Here is a 24,202-nt window from a genome sequence, read left to right on the forward strand (position 1 = left end):
AGTATGAGAATTGTGACTCAAGTGAGTATTGGAAAAATAGGAACAGAAACAACAACAACAAAATGTTAAATGGGTATCAGAAAGAAACAGGCGAACAATTAGAAGGGAGAAAACACACAAAGATGAGGAAGAGACAAAAGATAATTGAGGAGTGGTTTCTCAATTTTGAGAAAGAAAGAGAGAAAGAAAAGGAAAATAAACAAGAAAAATGGTTGTAGCTGGAGCAGCTGGAGCCCAAGCAAAGCATATTACGGACGGAGTGATCAACTGACTGTTATGCCACTGATAAGACACGTAAGAGGGCAAGAAAAGCAGGAGGAATTTATCTACAAAGGGTCACTAGTGTTCCTGGTAAGAACAGTTGTGGAGACACAGTGAACAAAAGGTTGATGAGAGTGGGTTTACACAGAAAAAGGAGAGAAACTGAATAACAAGTGTAGGTAACTTTCAAACAGTTCTCCTGAATGAAAATAGAGCCAAGAAATGTCACAGTAGAAGTCAGGCTCCAGAAAAGATTTTCCTTGAGATAGGACAAATAACCACAAATCTCTAAGTAGTGGGAATGACTTAGAACAGAACAAGAAAATGGGCCATGTCTTCGATCAGGCAAGAAGGGATGGTTATGAAGACTGGCTTCAGACAGTAGCATGATTGTGTATCTATATAGCTAAAGATGAAAACACAGAGAATGTGGCAGCAAATGCAGTTAGATAGGCAGATCTAATGAAGTGTGTAGAAATGTTTTTCTTGTTTCTCTCAGCAGGTACAAAGCAAGGTCACCAGCTGAAAATGAGAATAGGGAAGAGATGTTGGGGATGTGAAGACATAAGCAGCAGTATGAAAGTTTTCTAAGAAACTAGGAGAGTGAATGGAAGAAGGACATAAAGAATTAAGGACACACTTGAGGTTCACAGTTATGAATTTAAAATAAGAACAGTCATTGTGATTGCCTGCTTTACTCCAACCAGGATCAGCTGCACAGGTGCAGGCAAGGAGTAGGAGGGTTAGATTTAATCAAGGTTCTTGTGGTTTTGTCAGATGAGTACTATAAAGCAAAAGGAGAGAAAAATAAGAGCTGGAGTCAAAAGAAGTGATTATAATAATAAATGCCAGTGAATGTAAGCAATATCAAGGGAAGATTGAGTGCATTAAGTGGGGTGGAGACGTAAAGGGTGGTAGGATCAACAGACTGTCAATCTTGCTGGGGTTAACTGTCATGCCTGGGACTATGAATTCTCTAATAAGGACCACTTCTCAGTATCTTTGGTGACAAGCACAGTATTTGGCACACAGTGGATATTCAACTTATGTTTGGAAAATAAAGGAATAAAGTGTGAAAAAAGCAACTGAACAATGGCAAAAAGTAGCATTGAACCTACTTATTTGTGAAAGCCTTTTACCAGGTTTTTTCAACCCCTAACTCATTCCCTCCTAAGGAGGATTTAATTTGTTTGGAGAAAATATTTTTAAAATGTAACACATTTTTTTACTTCAAATAATATATTTAGCATAATTTAGTTTATTTTCAGTTCTCTATAACTGTTAACACGAACTAGAACCATTGTGGCTTATTTAAGAGTTTTACAACTGAAGTTTTACAGTGTCTCTTTTACTTTTGTGTTCCCATTAACACAGCTGGTGATCTGCAACATAGAAAAAATTATTCTCTAACTAAATGTGCAACTCTTTGATTACAGAAAGCCAAGTTGGAAATGAGCAGAGAAAATTCAATCAACATTATATACTATTACAAAATATTCATGTATTTTAAATTCCACACCAATTAGTCTAGATAGTTTCACTCAGTTGTTTGTTACTAAACAAGGAAATCCAACACACTCAACCAGTTTTACGGCATGTTAATTTCAATGTGTACCCTTACTTTCAAAAAATCAATCCCATATTTACGACACGACTTAGAAACTTGAGAGTGAAAAGGATCAATTAGATAATTATGTTAAGATTCTCTATAAAATATTAACATCACTAAGAAAAGTTAAACGTAACAGAGAGCCTACTATTAAAAACTACTTAAGCAGGATTAAAATTTTTTTAAATGTATGGGGACATTTTTAAAAGACTAAAAGAGAACACACTATAATATTAATTATTTTATCTTTCTTTTTTCTTTTCTTTTTTTTTGTTTTTGAGATGGAGTTTCGTTCTTGGTGCCCAGGCTGGAGTACAACGGCACAATCTCAGCTCCGCAACCTCTGCCTCCCAGGTTCAAGCGATTCTCCTGCCTCAGACTCCCAAGTAGCTGGGATTATAGGCATGTGCTTCCATGCCTGGCTAATTTTGTATTTTTTTTTTTAGCAGAGACGGGGTTTCTCCATACTGGTCAGGCTGGTCTCGAACTCCCGATCTCAGGTGATCCGCCCACCTCGGCTTCCCAAAGTGCTGGGATTACAGGTGGGAGACACCGTGCCTGGCCAGCAATAATTTTATCTTTCTACCTTTAAGTATTTTCTCCTTTTTCTAAATTGTTATTTTTAGAAGAGTTTAAAAAAATAATTTATGAGCCTACTCCAAACATTCCTAGTGCTTGGTGACATAGTAAGTAATAGAGTGCTAAACAATAATTTTAGATACTATCACTGCATCAGAAAAATTTTGTAAAAGTATTATACTATTTGTGGTTAAAGAGTTCAAGTCCTTTCCAGTCAATGTGGTGTGAACATGTTAAAATACGACTTTTTTTCATCACAGTAGTAGAAAACAAACTTGCCCAAATGTTAACCTTTGTATAACAAAAATCAACATTTTCAGCTGTGAAATAGGGACATACATGAAAATTATATTAAAGATTTATACAGGTCGGGCGCAGTGGCTCACGCCTATAATCCCACCACTTAGGGAGGCAGAGGTTGGTGAATCACCTGAGATCAGGCGTTCGAGATCAGTCTGGTCAACATGGTGAAACCCCATCTCTACTAAAACTACAAAAATTTGCTGGGCATGGTGCCATGTGCCTATAATCCCAGCTACTTGAGAGGCTGAGACAGGGCAATCTTTTGAACCTGGGAGGCGGAGGTGGCAATGAGATGAGATCACGCTGCTGCAATCCAGCCTGGACAACAAGAGCAAAACTCCATCTCAAAACAACAACAACAACAACAACAACAACAAACAGCATGTTAGAAAACAAAGAAAAATGTAAAAATTAACAAGAAAAAGGTTTTGTTTTTTTTTTTTTTGAGACAGAGTCTTGCTCTGTCACCCAGGCTGGAGTGCAATGGCATGATTTCGGCTCACTGCAACCTCTGTGTCCCTGGTTCAAGTGAGTCTCATGCCTCAGTCTCCCAAGTAGATGGGATTACAGGCACCTGCCACCATGTCCACCTAATTTTTGTATTTTTAGTAGAGATGAGGTTTTGCCATGTTGGCCAGGCTGGTTTCAAACTCCTGACCTCAGGTGATCTGCCCGTCTTGGCCTCTCAAACTGCTGGGATTACAGGTGTGAGCCACCGCGCCTGGCCTAAAAACAGTATTTTTAAACAAAGAGACAGATACTCTTACATTATTTGAGAAAATATCTTTGCTGGAAAAACATGGTTCACGGCCAGGAGCATCGGTTCATGTCTATAATCCCACCACTCCTGGAGGCCAAGGCAGGAGAACTGCTTGAGCCCAGGAGTTTGAAACCAGCTTGGGCAACACAGTGAGCCCCATCTCTACAAAAGATAAAAAATTAGCCAGGTGTGGTGATGCACACCTATAGTCCCAACTATTCCAGAGGCTGAGGTGGGAGATCACTTGAGCCCAAGAAGTCGAGGCTGGAGAGCCATGGTCGCACCACTGCACTCCAGCCTGGGTGACAGAACGAGGTCCTCTCTCTCTCTTTTTTTTAAATCTGAAACATGTATTTCAGATTCTGAAATACATGTTGCAGATTTTAAAAACCATGGAAATAGGTCCACACAAATCTCCCAAATTGCTTGTCATAAATGACTGCCACTGAAGATAAAACTATTTTCATGAACCTCCATGCATAAATCTTCATTTCTAATTTCACATCTGTTAAGTATAAATTTAGAGATCAAGCTGAAGACCCTAAAAATAAAAGAAAAATTGTCATAGAGCTGATGAGGATTTGTTGCAGTCCTTATTAGATTAGCCTCAGAACTGAAGGAGCAGCAAAAATAAAATTATTGTGTATTTATCAATGAGACAGACTGATTATTGCTGAGAGAAGTAAAACACTGTTACGTTAACTCTAAGAAGATTAACTGCTTAATCTACTGAGGTACATTTGCTTTCTCCATGATGTTGGAGTGTATAGTGATCCATCCTACAGGTCTTCATCAAGATGTTAAGTTTTCTTCTTTTGAAAGTTCATAGCATACAAGCACTTGAGTTGTCAGAAATAGACGGCAACCTTCACAGTAATACAAGCATGTCTTGTTGAACTAGGTCCCATTTTCCTTCCTATATTATTAAAAACTTGAATGCCTCAATTTAAATTCTTTCCTAACTTTCCCTTCGTGCTATCTATTTAAAAACTAAATTACTAGAGATTCTTTCTACCTTCTAAAATCAAAATACTTCTGGAATTCTCTTTCTTTTAGTCTATCTTTTCTTAAGAAAACAAAGTTGTATCTTAATTGTAAAACAGTTTCATGAATGACTCAATTCTTCTATCTAGTAAGCCTTTTTTGTTTAATGAGCCAATTAATAGAAAATAAGCCTTGGCTGGGCACGGTGGCTCAGGCCTGTAGTGGCAGCACTTTGGGAGGCCGAGGCAGGCGAATCACCTGAGGTCAGGAGTTTGAGACCAGCTTGACCAACATGGAGAAACTCCATCTCTACTAAAAATACAAAAATTAGCTGCACGTGGTGGCGCATGCCTGTAATCTCAGCTACTCAGGAGGCTGAGGCAGGAGAATCGCTTGAACCCAGGAGGCAGAGGCTGCGGTGAGCCAAGATCCAGCCATTGCACTCCAGCCTGGGCATTAAGAGTGAAATTCAGTGGAAAGAAAGAAGGAAGGAAGGAAAGAAGGGAGGGAGGGAGGGAGGGAGGAGGGAGGGAGGGAAGGAAGGAAGGAAGGAGGGAGGGAGGGAGGGAGGGAGGGAGGGAGGGAAGGAAGGAAGGAAGCCTTGATTATATATAGTGAAAGTTGGAGAACACCTAAATTCTATCCATTTCTCACAGAATTTCAAATACTTCATAAAGGCCATGAGGAAAAACTGCCTCTACACGTAAACTAGCAAAATAATCAGAAAAACTAAAAAGAGAGGTAAAAGGTGTTGTGACTCTATCTCGTGGGCATTACGTTGTAATTATTCGTTTTTGCTAATCCAAGTATTTCTTTCTAAATTTTTTCTCAAGAGATGGGGTCTCATTCTGGCACTCAGGCTGGAGTACAGTGGCATGATCATAGTTCACTGCAGCCTCGAATTCCTGGGTTCAAGCGATCCTCCCACCTCAGTAGCTGGGACTACAGGCATGCAACACCACACCCAGCTTTTTTCTTCCTAATTTTAAACTAACATATTCTACATTTACATTTATGTCCTAGGCAGAAGTAGAACTCCCTCTACATTTATATTCAGTAAGATAATTTAGTAAGATCAAAATGACTTGAAGTCAAAAATTGGACAAAATAATCTTTTGGTAGCTATATCTGAGATCTCAAGTACCTTCTTTGGAATATATTAATAGCCAGGCCTTCAGGTGAGGAAAATCATGTACTAGAAAGGCAGCATAAGAACCAACAGCTGACACCTATAATCCCAGCACTTTGGGAGGTCGAGGTGGATCACCTGAGGTCAGGAGCTCAAGAAAAGCCTGGACAACATGGCAAAACCCTGTCTCTACTAAAAATACAAAAATTAGCCAAGCACAATGGCAGGCACCTACAATCCTAGCTACTCAGGAGGCTGCAGCACAAGAATCGCTTGAGCCCGGGAGCTGGAAGTTGCAGTGAGCAGAGATCATGCCACTACACTCCAGCCTGGGCAACAGAGCTAGACTCAAAAACCAAAAACAAAAACAAAACACACAAAAAAAGGACCAAAAGGTGAAAGGATAAATTGTGCAGTGTGTTAAAAGTGGTATCTGGAAAAACTTATGTTTCTGGATAACTATCACATCTAAGCTCTGAGGACACATATTCTTAAAATCTAAAACTGTATCCTGATTAGAAATAATAAAGAATGAGCCCAAAACAAAACTTCTGAACATTTCCTCATGACTTAACTTGCTATTTGCTATTTTCTTCCAAGCATCAGAATGGATCAGACTGGTACTTTTCTCAAAATAAGAAAGGTAATCAGATTAGATCATGAGCTTCCTCTTATACAACAGGACAACAAAAAATTTAAGAAACAGAATTTCGTATAGTATAATTTATTAAAAACACATGCATGTAAGAATACTATATATTTTCTATGAGTACATTTATATGTATGTGAAAGTAGAATGAAAAGTTAGTAAGGACAGCCTCAAAACTCTCAGAAGTGATTTTCTTTAGGGAAAAGGCATTGTGGGAAGTGATTAAAGAGAATCAAAATTTAATTTGCAACACTCAAAACACAGAATTTGAGATGATGCCTTCCTAATAACTTCCCAAATCACAGAATATAATTTAAGCATAAAGCATGAGAACTGTATTCCTCCTTAAAGACACTAGGTACACCACGAAACCACAACTTAAAACTTCTATGGTTAATCTTTCCAGGTATTTAACTGTCTTACAAGCTACATTTCAAATATAGTATCAGATATTCTAAAATAAATTAAATTATTCACTGAACGAACAGATCCCAAAACTGGCTTGCCAATTTTGGATAAAATAAAAATACAAAATTTCTTTGGAAAGTCAAAGAAAATTTATCTAAGAAAAATGCTTAAGTCACTGAACACGACTTAAAATCAAATTTCAGTCTTGCCTATCAGTTCCCTAGGGTAGGAGCAGTCAAAAAGTGCATTCTATTTTAGTGAAGCAGGCCTGCTTACATGTTCAACCACATTTTTTCAAAGATACTAATAAATTTCTGAGACTTCTGAATAAGGTTGTAATGCAATAGCTGTTAATAAGGAGATAAGGCTTTCTTTAAATAGCTAATGTTTCCTAGGATTTTAAATCCCTGACTACAGAAGGAAAGAAATGACTTAAGAATACAAAAAAGAGGTTACTGTGGCAATGTAGTTTAAAATGCAAGACAGCAAGCAGCCTGATAATTGGTTTGCAGATGTCCAGAAGTTCTGATCATTTCATCAATGTTTTGTCTACTAATCTACATGTAGTACATAAAAATCAAGTGTGTAGACCTCAGTTTTCTAGACACTAGGGATATCTTCCAAGTACTGAAAACATTAATTGTAAGTCACTAAGTGAGGTATTTACATGCTAAAACTTATGTGTTTTTTATAAGGTACTATGACCTCAATTAGAATACTAATAAATCTGTAATCCGTCACTTAAGTTTTTAAATAGAAAAGTATTTTATAATTGTTTTTAGGTAATAATCACTAGCTAAAACTCAAGTTACCTCACATTCCATCCGCAGTAATGCACCAAGTAAAGGACCTCTCCACCTTCGACATCAGAATCTTTAATACTAGCTTCATACATTTTTTGATTTTTCCCTCGTCCATACCGCACTTGGACTTTCATGCCTGGTGGATAGCATTCAAACTCCTCTTCCTCATTGTTGTCATCATCATCTTCATCCTCTTCTTCTTCTTCCTCCTCCTCCTCCTCCTCTTCTGCTTCTTCATCATCTTCTTCTTCTTCTTTATTCGTTTCATCTCTTGAAAGGTTTAAAAAATTGCAGAGTTAATAAAAGACACTTCATAAGTTTTTCAGTTCCAAACCACATATATTGATAAAAGTTGTGGCTGTGATTGTTCCAGGAAAAGCAGGTTCCACGTGTATGAAATTCTCAGAGTTTCATTTTACTATTAAAAACTAAAACTGTAAGACAACCAAGGTTACAGAAAGACACATTCAGAGAAAATGAAGATTCAAAAATAAGTGCAGTAAAAGAAAATTTCCAAAAGTCAGAACAACAGAATTTGTGCCGAACAGCAAGAAGCAAGTATGGTCAACTCTAACAATGTTTTCATGTTTTATTAATAAAAGTGTTTTACATCTCAATTGACAAAAAAAAATCATTATACTTCATTGCCATTTTACAACTAAAAGTTATTTTTTTCATTCAAATATTTCCAGCCTCAAGATGTTCATTTTTTTAGAGGCAGAGTGTTGCTCTGTCACCCAAGCTGGAGGTCTCAGGATGTTTGAAACAATAATTTTCACTAGCAGATGGCAGTCTTAATAACTTTAAAACATTCTCCATCCGAATTTTCAAATGCTATAATAACTGAAATACTGTTTTAATTTAAACAGAAATATTCTAAAAATGTACTACCAATATCTTATCGTTTGTTCTTTCCTTTAAACTTCAACACAACTTCTACTCTCATTACCACAGATTTATTAACATCATCTACAAATCTTCTCAACTTTGATGTTCCAAAGAAATAGACAGATGAAAGGCCAATTACAAGTACATGAAACTAAAAGTCAAACTATTCTCGAAAGAGTATTACATTCTTTTTTTTTTTTTTTTTTTTTTTTTTTTTTTTTTTTTTTTTGATGGAGTCTCACTCCTGTCGCTCAGGCTAGAGCGCAATGGCGCGATCTCAGCTCACTGCAACCTCCGCCTCCCAGGTTCAAGCGATTCTCCTGCCTCAGCCTCCCAAGTAGCTGGGATTACAGGCGCCCATTACCACGCTCAGCTAATTTTTTGTATATTTAGTAGAGACAGGGTTTCACCATGTTGGTCAGGCTGGTCTCAAACTCCTGACCTCAGGTGATCCGCCCACCTCGGCCTCCCAAAGTGCTGGGATTATAGCCGTGAGCCACCACACCTGGCCTTACATCCATTTTTATCTTCTTAGTACCATGTACTTTCTAAAACTGAGCATTCATATCCTTTCTGTGCTGACCACCAATCTGTATTCAATAAGGTGGAGAAAATCTTCAATTATAAATCTTTCCAAACACTAGATTTATTTTTTTTTTTTTAATTTCAATATGAAATCCAAGGCTACATTTAGTCTGGTTTTATTTGCTGTCCTGTATGTCTGTACTTAAAGACTCCATCACTTTAGGGTTGACAAATGACTAAACATCGTAAGGCAGAACAACCAGATAGTTTAGTATTTAAGCTTTAAAAATTAATGATAATATGTAAAATACATAGATATATTAAAATAAACACTATATTCTATATTAAGACTAATGATTATATATATACATATATTACACCACACACACACATATATTTTTTCTATACATATATATACACACACACATATATATATATTTTTCCCCCTTGGAGACACGGTCTCGCTGTGTCACCCAGCTTGGAGTGCAGTGGCCTGATCACGGCTCACTGTGGTCTTGACTTCCTGTGCTCAAATGATCCTTCCACCTCAGCATCCCAAGTAGCTTGGACTATAGGCACATACCACCACACCCAGATAATTTTTTATTTTTGTAGAGACAGGGGTGTCCCTATGTCATTTAGGCTGGTCTTGAACTCCTGGGCTCAAGCAATCTTCACACCTCGGCCTTCCAAAGTGCTGGGATTATAGGTGTGAGCCACTGTGCCTGCCTGATGAATATAATATTTATATTTTAAAAAAACTTCCTCCACTGAAAATTTCAGTTTTATATTCCTATATGCAACCTTTTTAGGGATAATATACTTTATCATTCCTAATTATGTAATTACATAGGCAACAAAAATAATATATAAATAGTGATATAAGCAGTACCTATAATGCTTTTTTATTCTCCTTTTCCTTTTGTATAGTGGGGCAGGAGCGTTGGGGGGATGTTTAATAGACCTGTGGAAGTAAGTCCACGTTCACAAAAGTATCAAATGTATCAATTCTGTCTGAACCATGACACAAATTCCTCAAAAATTCTCAAGATTTATTCCTATTTTAAAGACTCAGTTACAGTTAAATACGTATTTAAAAAACTAAAACCTTCATGAAACCAGCTATAATCTGAGATATACATATATACTATACATATATATGTACATATATATACACACACACACACACACACATATATATATATATATATTTTTGAGACAGTCTCTCACTCTGTTGCCCAGGCTAGAGAACAGTGGCATGATCTCAGCTCACTGCAACCTCCACCTCCCAGGTTCAACCAATTCTCCTGCTTCAGCTTTCCAAGTAGCTGGGACTACATGCTACCACGCTCAGCTGATTTTTTATATTTTTAGTAGAGATGGGGTTTCGCCGTGTTGGCCAGGCTGGTCTCGAACTCCTGACCTCAGGTGATATGCCTGCCTGGGCCTCCCAAAGTGCTGGGATTACAGGCATGAGCCACCGCACCCAGCCTGAGATTAAAATATTAGCAATGCTATTGAAAATACCTTAATATTTCTATTATGAAAAAGTAATTTTATTAAGGCTAAAATATCTAAAAAATTAACAGAAATGGCATTATCAATGATAAATCATTATGAGGAATTTTATTTTTATAGCAAACTAAATCTTTTTTTTGAAAGAATACTTGCCTAAGTCATAAGACTCTATTTTTGCATACTGGGGAAAAGAAGCATATTTTATCGTGGCCACAATAAAAGAGATCTATCATGCACCTCAGAATCATCATATAAAAGTGAGATATAGAATCAAAATTCTAAGTTTTTTGAAATGACGACAAACTCTAACCTGTATGTTACATCATAGAATACACTGAGTTGATGAGTACAAACAATTCTAAATGCCAACAGCAAGCACAATCATACTTTAAGTGGTAGCCCAGGCAAATTTTCATTCAATCTAAAACAGAAACCCAACACTCTTGTATTAATGAAATCAAACAATCAAAAATTAAAAATACACATTTAATATCACCCTCAGACACAAACTAAATGAAATTCACTTTAATAATACACTGAAGTATAAAGAAAAAAACAACATAATTACTGGCAATCAACCAAAGAAAACTATTCTCCTCTCTAAGACTTCAGTGGCAAATTCAAGACTAATGTGCTAAACCAGATGGAACACAGAATGCCAAGAAAGAGAGCCTCTGAAAGTATAAAATGCAACAAACATACAGGTTAAAAAAATTAAGTTGATGCATACATTACATACATGCACACACACACACACACACACACACGCATTTAAGCTAGTCATATTTTAGAGAAGAATATCTTGGGAAACGAAATGTATCAGCAAGGATTTTCATCTGAATTCAAAAAGAAACATTAAATCTTTCCAACTTGATGTTACACTCTTTACAATGAAACAAAATTTTTAAAAAAGATAGTGTATTAAGTAACTGCTATGGTCAAGGCACTGAACTAGACATTTTACATATATCAACTTCTTCAATCTCCTATATCTGGACAATAGAAGAAGGACACTGAACATTCTTGGTAATAGCCTATTACTTAGAGAAAGTTTATATGCCAGAAAAATACCTATATATTAATTATCACTGTAAAATTTTCCCCTGCAACTATCTAATAAAACTCAAAAATCAATTATAGTAAGCCCCTCTTATCTGCAGGGGATACATTCCAAGATCCCCAGTGGATGCCTGAAACCGTGGATAGTATCAAACCTTATATCTACTATGTTTTTTCCTATACATACATACCTCTGATAAAGTTTAGTTTATTAATTAGGCACAGCATGAGATAAGCAATGACTAATAACATAAAGCAATTATAATATGCTATAATAACAGTTATGTGAATATGGTCTTGTCTCACTCTCTCAAAATACTTTATTGCACTATACTCACCTGTTTTCAGACCACAGTTGACCACAGGTAACTGAAACTGTGGAAAAGCAGGGAGTACTGTATAAACAGTCCCAACTGCAATGCTTCTAAAAAATATCTACCAAACTTGGGCAGTCACATTAGGAAAATTTTAGTTTGAGGTATGCATATACTAATAAATATCTGTAGTACATAAAAATCCATATAATTATAGAGTTAAAGGGGTTACTAAAAACCTACAAAATAGTTTATTCTATAAAATAAGCAGAAGCACCAACTTAAAAAATTAAGTAACAAAGAAAAAATACAGATTTATCACAGTGCCTTGCAAACAGCAGATGTTCCAGAAACATCTGTAGATTTAAAAATCCGATTTTTTGGTAAAAAGCTGAATCTTTATTAAGATTCTTATCAAAATGATCTCCTTTAAACATACACTTCTACACAAAGAAATATAACAAAGTATAATCAACAAATATTTAGGATTTTTTTCTTCCATGTTTGTCTGTATGGTGCCACCGATATTTCAGAACTCTGATCAATCAAAAGATTTTAGGCAAAAAGCTGAAATCTGTACCAAATTTCTTAATACCTGAAATAGTCTCCAACAGCAGTAAGGCATACTTCAAATATATATTTTTATACACAAAAATACAACAAAGTATAATAAACACTTTTTACTATATTCATATAAGCCCCATTTTTCATTTTCCCCTTCCCTATTCGTCTGCATACTGTGGCCAAATGTCAGTACGCTAAATGGGTTTTTTGGTTTTTTTTGAAAAAGAGTCTCACTCCGTCCCCCAGGCTGGAGTGCAGTGGTACGATCTCAGCTCACTGCAACCTCTGCCTCCTGGGTTCAAGAGATTCTCCTGCCTCACCCTCCCGAGTAGCTGGGATTATGGGCACATGCCACCACTCCTGACTTTTTAGTATTTTTAGAAGAGACAGGGTTTCACCATGTTGGCCAGGCTGGTCTTGAAATCCTGACATCAAGTGATCTGCCGCCTTGGCCTCCCAAAGTGCTGGGATTACAGGCATGAATCATCGCAGCTGGCCTGCTAAATGATTTTTTTAAAAAAGTTCATTGTACTTATTTAAATGAGACACTAACAGAGATGTTTATATTTTTTAAGCCTCAGAAAAAAGATTCAATGCCAAAGATTATCTATAAAATCCAGGGTCCACTAGTAGTGCATAAATTACATTGTCAAATAATTCATCATTCCAAAGTGACTAAAACAAACAAATGCTACTATCACATAAGATAGAACATACAATTTTTGGCCTTTTAAACCCTTAGCATTTTTCCACTCTTGCTTTTGCTTAAGAAATAAATACAACTCTCAGAATCTACAGCCAACATACAATCTATAAAACACGGACATAGCCCGAAGTTTATATTATCAAGTAATTCAGCAGACCTAAAAAGTACTTTGCTCTAGCTAAAAATTTTATCAATTTCCATGATGAGAGCAAGAAGAATGGATCAAAAGTATGATCTTTCTCTACAAATTTCTATCGGTAGGGTCTCTGAAAGAAGTGAATGCTATTTAATTAATAAATGCCAATCACTCTATTATTTAATATTTTGTCAATTAATTTAGATTCATACATATACACATACAAACAGAAAATGATACGAATCCATCAAGCTGAAATGCATCGTAACCAAAAACAATTTTCTTACCCAGATTTTGCTTTTTCTTCCTCAGCTTCTACCTTTATGTTGAGGGATTCATCTACCCTAGTTGTGTCATCATCTTTGTCGTCCACATTTTCATTTTCTTCCGGTTTTTTAATGTTAACTTCTTTTTCCTGATCAGAATGTGTAGGTATAGGTTCTAATAAATTCTTTTTACTTCCCTAGAAAAAGATCAAAGGAAAGAAACCAACAAAAGTAAAAAAAGTAAAAATTTTCAACCTACATCCATGGTTTATCTCTTAGCAACAGGAGGTAACAACCAATTCTAATATTAAAAGTTATAAATTACTTTTAAGAAACTCCTGCTATTTTAAAGCACTAGACAAAAATAGCTAACAGCTATTTTGAAGTTATTATGATAAAAATTATACAAAAGTAGCACTTAATGAAGAAAATAAATAATAAAAAGTAATATTATATAATATATTGATTTTGGAACTTTACAGAGGATATGGAAAATATACCAAAGAAAGCAAAGGACAATTAACAATATCTGATTTACCAGAGAGGGCTTAATATTTTCTTTTCTTTCAATTTCATCCTCAATAGGCTTTTCTTCTTTTGGTATTATATTCCTCTCCTCCTCCATCTTTATTTCTTTGATCTCTGTTTCATTTTCCTCCTTAACTTTTACTTCTTTTACATTTTCACACTCCTTACATTGCTTGTTAACAACTTTCTCTGGCAATGCCATCTGAAATTCAATGTTGGCTGATCTACAGTACTCCTCAAAACCATATAAGTATCTGGAAACATGAAGAGAAATTACATTTGGTGAAAACATTTCAAAATGTAACTATAGAGTTACTTTTAATGTGTATTCATTTCTTTTGTCTAAACTCTCAGATATTGGGCCATGTTAACATTCTAATTTATTCTAGTTGTTTCTAATCTTTTCAATGCAAACAAAAAATTCTGTCAAAAAATTCATTTAAAAAACTGTGCTCAGAGTCATAACAATAACAGCTATTAATAGTATTAATAACAGCATCTATTTGTTGCACATTTCTTATGTGTGAGGCTGGACCCCCTAGTAAATCTCATTTAGTCACTACAGTAATCTTGGGGCATGCAGCAGCATCCTTTTTTTTTTTTTGAGACAGAGTCTCACTCTGTTGCTCAGGCTGAAGTGCAGTGACACGATCTCAGCTCACTGCAACCTCCACCTCCTGGGTTCAAGCAGTTCTCCTGCCTCAGCCTCCTGAGTATCTGGGACTACAGGCGTGAACCACTATGCCAGGGTATTTTTTGTATTTTTAGTGGAGACAAGGTTTTGTCATGCTGGCCAGGCTGGTCTTGAACTCCTGACCTTAAGTGATCTGCCCGCCTCAGCTTCCCAAAGTACTGGAATTACAGGTGTGAGCCACCGTGCCTGGTCAAGCATTCCATTTTACAAACGAGGAAACTGAGGCTTAGGAGAACAAATAACTGGCCCAAGGGCATAAACAGCTAACAATTGGCAGAACTAGCATTCAAATGTGGATTTACTTGACTTTAGAATATTAGCTTTTTAACCTCTATGAAATACTTGAAAAATGTACTTAGCCACAAAAACTTTCTTTACAGAATTTCTCATAGATCTACTATTCACAAAATACACTTTAGAAAATGCTATCACAGAATGACTACTCTAGTAAAATTTTCTGATTTCTTTAAAGAAACAGCCTCAGTTAAAAGGTAAATTTCATCCTGCTTTCTAGGTAAAAATACTGAAGATAACCATATCAATTATACTAACTTACTTTTTATAAGCACATTTAACATTGTATCCTGCAGCTGAATTTAAGACGGGGATTCCAAGATCTTGGTAGACTTGTTTCCAAACAGCTCCACTTTCAATCTAATGGACAAAGTGAAACAAAAACTCTCAAAAGGTGTTAATGTAATAACATTTTGATAGATACAGTATATATGAGTATATTTTTATATTTATTGGTTCTAGTCTCAAAAGAATTTTGGCCGGGCGCGGTGGCTCAAGCCTGTAATCCTAGCACTTTGGGAGGCCGAGACAGGCGGATCACAAGGTCAGGAGATCGAGACCATCCTGGCTAACACGGTGAAACCCCGTCTCTACTAAAAAAAAGTACAAAAAACTAGCCGGGCGAGGTGGCGAGCGCCTGTAGTCCCAGCTACTCGGGAGGCTGAGCCAGGAGAATGGCGTAAACCCGGGAGGCGGAGCTTGCAGCGAGCAGAGATCCGGCCACTGCACTCCAGCCTGGGTGACAGAGCGAGACTCCGTCTCAAAAAAAAAAAAAAAGAATTTTTAGAAACTTGATAAATTCTAAATTTGGTTTAAAAATAAAGGTTTTAGTACTCTAACAAATATCAGAAAATTATAAATGTTGAAATATTAGGCCATTTGACATTCTGTTTTTTTCTTTTTGAAGACAGGATCTCATTCTATTGCCTAGGCTAAAGTGCAGCAACATTGGCACAAACACAGCTTACTGCAGCCCTGAACTTCTGGGCTCAAGGGATCTTCCTGCTTCAGCAACCCAAGTAGCTGGGACTAGGCGCACACCACCACATCTGGCTAATTTTAAAATGTTTTTTTGTAGAGATGGAGTCTCACCATGTTGCCCAGACGGGTCTCAAACTCCTGGGCTCCAGCAATCCTCTGGCCTTAGCCTCCCAAAGTGCTGAGATTACAGGCATGAGTCACCATAACTGGTCCCATTTGACTTTTAAATAAACCCAGTTATGGGAAATGGAAAAATATTCAGGCTCTTTAATCAAAATTTTTAACAAAGAAACGGAGACAAACATTTTCAAAGGATTTATTATTTCCCATAAAATATACAGGCTAATAAATGAAAGCAGTTCTACAAAAATTTGTAAAGTATTTTATTCCATAGAATATTCACAATTGGATACTTTTATTTATTTATTTATTTTTTTGAGACGGAGTCTCGCTCTGTTGCCCAGGCTGGAATGCAGTGGCGCGATCTCGGCTCGCTGCAAGCTCTGCCTCCCAGGTTCACACCATTCTCTTGCCTCAGCTTCACGAGTAGCTGGGACTGCAGGCACCCACCACCATGCCTGGCTAATTTTTTTTATTTTCAGTAGAGATGGGGTTTCACCATGTTAGCCAGGATGGTCTCGATCTCCTGACCTCGTGATCCGCCCGCCTCGGCCTCCCAAAGTGCTGGGATTACAGGCGTGAGCCACCGCGCCCAGCCTGGGTAAGTATTGTACATCATGTCAACCTTAAAATAATTTCTTCAGATCAGTTCAACAAACATTTCCTGCCTTAATCCCTTTATATTATTAAAGGGATTAAGAATATAAACAATATTAAGACAGATCCTTGCTCTTAAGGAGCACACTGTCTAGTGAAAAAGAGACACAGGAAGGATTTCCACCAATATGACTGTGCTGTGATTCAGATTTAAAAAAGTAGGTTTATGAAAGTTTGACCAATTTAACAGTAATCAGAAAGCTCACATGAAAAAAATTTTTTTTTTTTTTTTTTTTTTTTGAGACAGTCTCATTCTGTCACCCAGGCTGGAGTGCAGTGCAGCGGTGCAATCTTGGCTCACTGCAATCTCTGCCTCCTGTGTTCAAGTGATTCTCGTGCCCTAGCCTGCCATGTAGCTGGGATTACAAGTGTGCATCACCACGACTGGCTGATTTTTGTATTTTTTGTAGAGATGGGGTTTTGCTATGTTGGCCAGGCTGTTCTCAAACTCCTGGCCTAAAGGGATCTACCCGCCTCGGCCTCCCAAAGTGTTGGGGTTGCAGGCATGAGCCACCATGCCTGACCTAAAAAATCTTTAAAATTTAAATTTTGTCTGAGAAGGCTAGCTGTACTTTCCACTTTATTTTCTTCTTAGGATTTCACTGAAAAACTTTTTTGTTGTTTAGAAAAACAATTTCAGAGATAGCAGATACCTGAGAAAACATATTACATGAAAAAGATGTTTTTTCAGTTTGACTACAGTACTCACATTATCAAATCCTCCAAGTTTGTGTACAAGTCTGAATAACTTAAAAAGATTCAAATTTCGATATCCAAGTACAGGTCGTTTGTTAATAGGTGTACCTGTTACAGAAAATACAAACTATATTAGATCCACACTACATTTTTAATTTAAAATTTCAAAAGATTCAAATAATACCACTGAGTATTTATAGTATTTTTTTTATATATATATATGAGAAATTATCTTGTTAATCAAAGACATGATATCTACACATAAACAAGCCCATGGCCACTTTAAATTTTTTCACATAACCAGATTTTTGAAACCTTTTATTTTCATTCTCTCATACTTTCTTCCCTCTGCTGAGCAAGTAAATAAATACTAGACAACTGCTTCCCAATGAGAGTTGCTTTTATGGCATTTTCTTTGTATTCTAGCAACTTACTACTACTCTAAATAATGATTCTATAGTAAAGCTACATGTTTGTTTGTTTGTTTGTTTCATTCTAACACAAGAAAACGCAAGGCAAGGATGCTAAATCGAACAAACCATGAGAAAGTGGTAGAAGATAACAAGGTAGGGGTACAATGCCTCATGTGGCCATTTCTGCAAAATATATGACTGGCTTAATCATATTTTTTCACTCTTCTCTAGTATTAGATTTCATTCATTTTCTTTGCCTTTTCATTTATCTTATACAAGAGCCTATCAAACAGCATACTTCTTAGGCCAACCCTCCATTCATGTAAAGAAATAATACAAGAATCAAAGACATTTTATATTGAAAAATGAAAAGATACTTATATTGTGTTAGGCATTATCATTTATGAAAACAAAAGATGACAAACAGCCAGTTTCTACTCATCAGCATTACAATCAGGGATTTAAAAAACATTCAATTCCCAGAGTATTGTGGTGTTTCTAAACACTAATCATTCATTTTGCCCTTCCCTTCCAGCTAGAAAGTCTCTCCTTACTCCCTTACAAGCATCTTCCCAGAAAATAAGAAAGTAGACTCTGACCAAGAAGATAAACTCGAGAACAACAGTGTTGAGGTTACGGAAGGATTAGTTCATTACCCTAAGTTATTCTTCTTCCTTCAATCCTTGCATGGCCTTAGCAGCTTTTGGCAGATTAAATAAGCTGAGCCAAGGCTCACTCTGAGGCTGTCACACTTTCTTCTCTATTTCTGGACTAATTCCCATTTTGCTACTGTTCTTTAGGGTCCCATGGATAGGTAAGGGGATTGGCAGGATAGGGTAATAAGCGTATTTATGTGTCCACAGCCACAATATCTGTCAAAAAGCTATCAAATTCCTCATTCTACTTGTTACGTGGCAGGTGCTATGCTAGGTGTTGGTGATATCAGAGCCAAAAAGACAGCCATAATTACTGATGACATAAAGTTCAGTAAACAAAATTCTATTCTTATTTTTAGGATACTAATTATATGTCCAAAACTTACCACGTTAAGGATAAATAAAAAATACTCACCTCTGTCCTCCATAAATTTGTACAACTGCTGAAGAAAGTTCTCCCTTTCTTCTGGAAATGGTTCTATTTCTTCCTAATTTTAATCACAAAAGAATATTATTTTCTTCAATTAAGCATTTTAATACAACAAGCAGACTTCTTACCAACAGCAAAGACTAGAGTTCGTTAAAATACTTCAAAGGCTTTTTACCTAATCAAAATTATTCTTTTAACACTAAGCTGTTCAAAACCAGATAAGTCTAGACATTTTATGTTTTATAGAGGAATATGTCTTAAAAAGTATCTCAATATTTAGAATCCCCACAGTAAAAACTCCCATATGAGAAAAGGGACTAGCAAGATTGTTCGTGTTTGTTTGTTTTTAACCATATCAGAGATCTATTTTTCAAATCAGGGTCACAGGTTCAAGAATACCTACTCTCAACTTATGCAAAACTGGGTCAGGGTTAAACACCAAAACTAACTCTATTATTGCTCCTCAAGGAAATATAAAAGTATGGGTCCCATTAGCTGTAAGTGCAAGTATCCTTCATTTTATGCAGCCCCACTGTATATACTTCAAGCTTACATAATCAGTAAAGTGGGGAACAAACTTGATCTACAATACCTGAAGATTCAGACTTAGAGAAATCTTCAAGTAATAAAATAGTTCCCTGATTTATCAATTACAAGGGACAAGGGAGGGACTAGCTTCTTGCTGCTGTGGCCAAGGGCTGTGGCAGCAGGAAGCTGGTCCTGAAGCAACCTGCAAGGAGCAGGGTAGTAGGTAAGCCTGAGGAACTCATCAATTCAATGACTTTCATCCATTCAACAAACACTTGAGCACCTGTAAGTGTAGGCATTATGCTAGGTGCTAAATCAAATAAAAGAAAAATAAGCTATGGAGCCTGCCATTACAGAACATGATTAGGAGTAACTGCACAGAAAATGATTCCAAACATACAGCTAGGCTTTACAGTTACTCTGGCTTAAATATACATATTTGTAATAGTAAAAGTTAGGATATTCAACTGGTAATCTAAATAAATCAAAATATAGCATTTTTAAATTTGGAAAATCATGTGCCTAATGCCACTGCTTTAGCAAGATTGTCTTTTTACTTTAAAAGCCAGTACAAGAAAGAAAGGTATTTTTTTTAAAAGCCCATGTTGATAAACTATTAGGTTTAAATAAATAAATAATAAAAATAAATGACAACCATTAATTTGCTAATGATGAATCTGTATTTCTCAATTTAAACACACTCCATACATTCAGGTTTTGGTAAGGAGATCAAATTCAAATCTAAAGACACCTATTTTCTAGATGTTATCTTAAATGTTCCCATGGTATAATATTTAACTTTAATAAACAGCCCAATTTATTTCTATTCCAAAAACGTTTAAGGTAAGCTTTTAACTCAAGAAAATGTTTACACTATGCTGCAGATTTGCTTTTACAAAAACACTTGTGAAAACACTAAGCACCAAAAGGTTTGGTAGCTATTTATCATTTGTTATATTTTACACACTATGACAGACACTCTAAGTATGAATACGAATAAGAAAGCATTCCTAACTTTAAGGAACTTACAAATTTGTGGGGGAGAAAAAACAGACAACAAATATACAACAAAAATATGTGTAAGGAACTGTAGTAGGGTTTTTTGTTTGGTTGGTTGGTTTTTGAGACAAAGTCTTGCTCTGTCGCCCAGGCTGGAGTGCAGTGGTGTGATCTTGGCTCACTGCAACCTCCGATTCCTGGGTTCAAGCAATTCTGCTGCCTCAGCCTCCCGAGTAGCTGGGATAACAGGTACCCGCCACCACGCCCAGCTAATTTTTTATTTTTTATTTTTTATTTTTTAGACGGAGTCTTGCTCTGTTACCCAGGCTGGAGTGCAGTGGCGTGATCACCGCTCACTGCAAGCTCCACCTCCCAGGTTCATACCATTCTCCTGCCTCAGTCCCCTGAGTAGCTGGGAGAACAGGCATCCACCACCATGCCCAGCTAATTTTTTTGTATTTTTAGTAAAAGACAGGGTTTCACCGTGTTAGCCAGGATGGTCTCGATCTCCTGACCTCAGGTGATCTGCCCACCTTGGTCTACCAAAGTGCTGGGATTACAGGCGTGAGCCACCACACCCGGCCACACCCAGCTCATTTTTGTATTTTTCGTGGAGATGGGGTTTCACCATGTTGGCCAGACTGGTCTCAAACTCCTGACTTCAGGTGATCTGCTCGCGTCAGCTTCCCAAAGTGCTGGGATTACAGGCGTGAGCCACCATGCCCAGCCAGCAGCAGTAGTAGTTTAGACTAGCAAATGAAGTGATGTTTTCCTGAGGTGACAGAGGTGATGGTTCACAGGTTTCTCTTTACAGAGATAGCACCTAAGTAGGGTTCTGAAAACTGAACAGGAATATGCCATGCTGACTAAGGAAGGAGGGGAAGGAAAAGGTGGTGCCTACAGAGGTACTAGTGTATGCAAAAGTGAGGAGCAGCAATATATGTAATTTCACATTGCTATAGCATAAAGTTCAAGGGAAAGGGCATAGAAAGGGAAATGATGAGAAAAAATTGAGGCAGGAATTAGACTATAAAGGAGATTCTATATGAAAGCTTAACTTTTACAGTGACAAAAAGCTACTCAGGAGGTTTTTAGCAGCAAGGGAATGATTGCTCATTTTAGCAATTTAAATAGAAAGCAGTCAGGGAGAAGACTGAAGCAGGGAAATTTCTGCATTACACACTGTCATTACAGATCACTATACCCTAAAATATAACCTCCAAAACAATCTGATTTCATTAACAGTTTACTACAGTTAAAAGGCAGAATTTCTTTTTTTTTTTTTTTTTTTTTTTGAGACGAAGTCTCGCTCTGTCGCCCAAACTGGAGCACAGTGGCCGGATCTCAGCTCACTGCAAGCTCCACCTTTCGGGTTTACGCCATTCTCCTGCCTCAGCCTTCCGAGTAACTGGGACTACAGGCGCCCGCCACCTCACCCGGCTAGTTTTTTTTTTTGTATTTTTTAGTAGAGACGGGGTTTCACCATGTTAGCCAGGATGGTCTCAATCTCCTGACCTTGTGATCCGCCCGTCTCGGCCTCCCAAAGTGCTGGGATTACAGGCTTGAGCCACAGCGCCCGGCCAAAAGGCAGAATTTCATAACTTATCTAAAATACTACATACTGACAAATAAATTTACTAAACACATTAAATACATTTCATTTCATGGTCAAATATAGTAGCCTTCACTATCTGCACCACTCATTAACTTTTATGAAGCTGTTCAGCAAACCATTAAAGAGTACCTTGTCACTGCCAGACCTAAAGCACCAGTTACAATAAAATCCAAAATTTGAGCTCTTTGATCCACATACAACCAGATGTCTTATTTATGATCTCATTAGAACTATCTACCCATTTGTCTTAGATAAAATGATTCAAGATTCTCTGAATCAAAGAGATATTGATCTTTACTTTTCTGCTTTTTCTTCTTTCTTTTTTTTTTTTGAGACAGGGTCTCACACTGTCACCTGGGCGGGAGTGCAATGGCGCAATCTCGGCTCCCTGCAACCTCCACCTCCTGGGTTCAAGCAGTTCTACTGCCTCAGCCTCCCGACTAGCTGGGATTACAGGTGTCCACCACCACACCTGGCTAATTATTTTCTATTTTTAGTAGACACGGGGTTTCACCATGTTGCCAAGCTGGCCTTGAACTCCTGATCTCGTGATCTGCCCATCTCGGCCTCACAAAGTGCTAGGATTACTCATCCCACCATGAGCCACAGCGCCCCGCCTGATTTTTCTTTTAAATATTAAATGAAAGATGTATTTTATAGTTTTTTGGGTAAATCAATAAAATATGGAGATGGAAACATTTCATGAGGTGACAGCTGTCTACATGGTAATAAAAAGCATTTTAAAGTATTAGGTAAGTAGGTTTGTTTCTTTTTTTAAATAAGACAGGTTCTTGCTCTGTCACCCAGGATGTAGGGCAATGGTCAATTCACGGCTCATTGCAACCTCCACCTCCAAGGCTCAGACCATCCTCCCAACACAGCCTCCTCAGTAGCTGGGGCTACAGGAGTGCGCTGACATGCCCTGCTAATTATTTTTATTTTTATTTTTGTTGAGATGGGGTTTTACCATGTTGCCCAGTCTGGTCTCGAACTCCTGAGTTCAAGCGAGCCGCCTGCTTTGGCCTCCCAAAGTGCTGGGATTATGGTTGTGAGGCACTGTGCCTGGCCTAGGTGGATACCTTTTTTTTTTTTGAGATGGAGTCTCACTCTGTCACCCAGGCTGGAGTGCAGTGGCGCGATCTCGGCTCACTGCAAGCTCTGCCTCCCGAGTTTATGCCATTCTCCTGCCTCAGCCTTCCGAGTAGCTGGGACTACAGGCGCTCGCCACCATGCCCGTCTAATTTTTTGTATTTTTAGTAGAGACGGGGTTTCACCATGTTAGCCAGGATGGTCTCGATCTCCTGACCTCGTGATCCACCTGCCTTGGCCTCCCAAAGTGCTGGGATTACAGGTGTGACCCACCGCACCTGGCCTGGTAGATACTTTCTTAATCATCTCATAAACCAAAAGCATGGGAAGACTAAGACATCTTTTTGAGGTTATTAGGATAATCAGACTTAATATTTTTAATTTCACAAGGTCATACATCTAAAGTAACCAAGTAAACTACCTGATTATGAGTATCACAAATACAAGATTATGAAATATTTCTCATACTAAAAATACTTATCTGATTAATGACTTAATACCGAATCCTAACCCACAAGGGAAACCCAACTGTTATTTGTAATTTTAAAAGGTATCAGCTGTTTTCACTTACCTCTTCTTCACTGCTATTATCCTCCTTTTCTTTTTCATCATCTTCCTCCTCCTCTTCTTCCTCTGCTTCACTGCTAGAGCTATCTTCTTTCAATTCAGTCTTCCAGTTAGCAGGAATAGTTCTACTTTTGTGAAATTCAAGTGCCTGTTCAAAGGCTGGAAACAGACCATAAGCTATGTGAACTGAAGAAATTAAGACAACTGTTTTCTCAAAAAGTATTAAACACAATAAAGAAACAAAAACTACTGTGCCAATACCACCATTTATTGTTTGCTATGTACCAGAAACTGTGTTAAGTGCTTTTAAATGTAGCAATATATTTAATCCTATCCATCCTATGCATTAGGTAGTCATTTTATAGATGGCAAAACTGCCACCATTGGAAGATTACTTAAGTTCAAATAAATTAAAGAAGAGCAGTTTTATTCTTTTAAACAAAGATTAAGCTTCACTAGTAAAAACCTTTAATA

At 37.2% G+C, this 24,202-nt stretch overlaps 1 protein-coding gene across 4 annotated transcripts in view; it reads right to left on the reverse strand.

The window, feature by feature from the left end:
* ARID4B (AT-rich interaction domain 4B) overlaps positions 1-24,202 on the reverse strand; it is a 164,108-nt gene that overhangs the window by 40,617 nt on the left and 99,289 nt on the right. For 2 of the 4 annotated variants that reach the window (XM_031659585.1, XM_031659601.1), the window contains exons 11-17: positions 23,733-23,887; positions 18,916-18,988; positions 17,445-17,539; positions 15,240-15,337; positions 14,000-14,243; positions 13,483-13,658; positions 7,495-7,755 (exon numbers count right to left, since the gene is read on the reverse strand). In XM_031659585.1, the coding sequence (XP_031515445.1) occupies positions 7,495-7,755; positions 13,483-13,658; positions 14,000-14,243; positions 15,240-15,337; positions 17,445-17,539; positions 18,916-18,988; positions 23,733-23,887 (1,102 nt within the window). The remainder of the gene's footprint in view (positions 1-7,494; positions 7,756-13,482; positions 13,659-13,999; positions 14,244-15,239; positions 15,338-17,444; positions 17,540-18,915; positions 18,989-23,732; positions 23,888-24,202) is intronic. The other 2 variants (XM_021931540.2, XM_031659592.1) reach the window with 2 other exon arrangements.

The sequence above is a fragment of the Papio anubis genome, chromosome 1 (genome assembly GCF_008728515.1).
Source record: "Papio anubis isolate 15944 chromosome 1, Panubis1.0, whole genome shotgun sequence".
Taxonomy (NCBI): domain Eukaryota; kingdom Metazoa; phylum Chordata; class Mammalia; order Primates; family Cercopithecidae; genus Papio; species Papio anubis.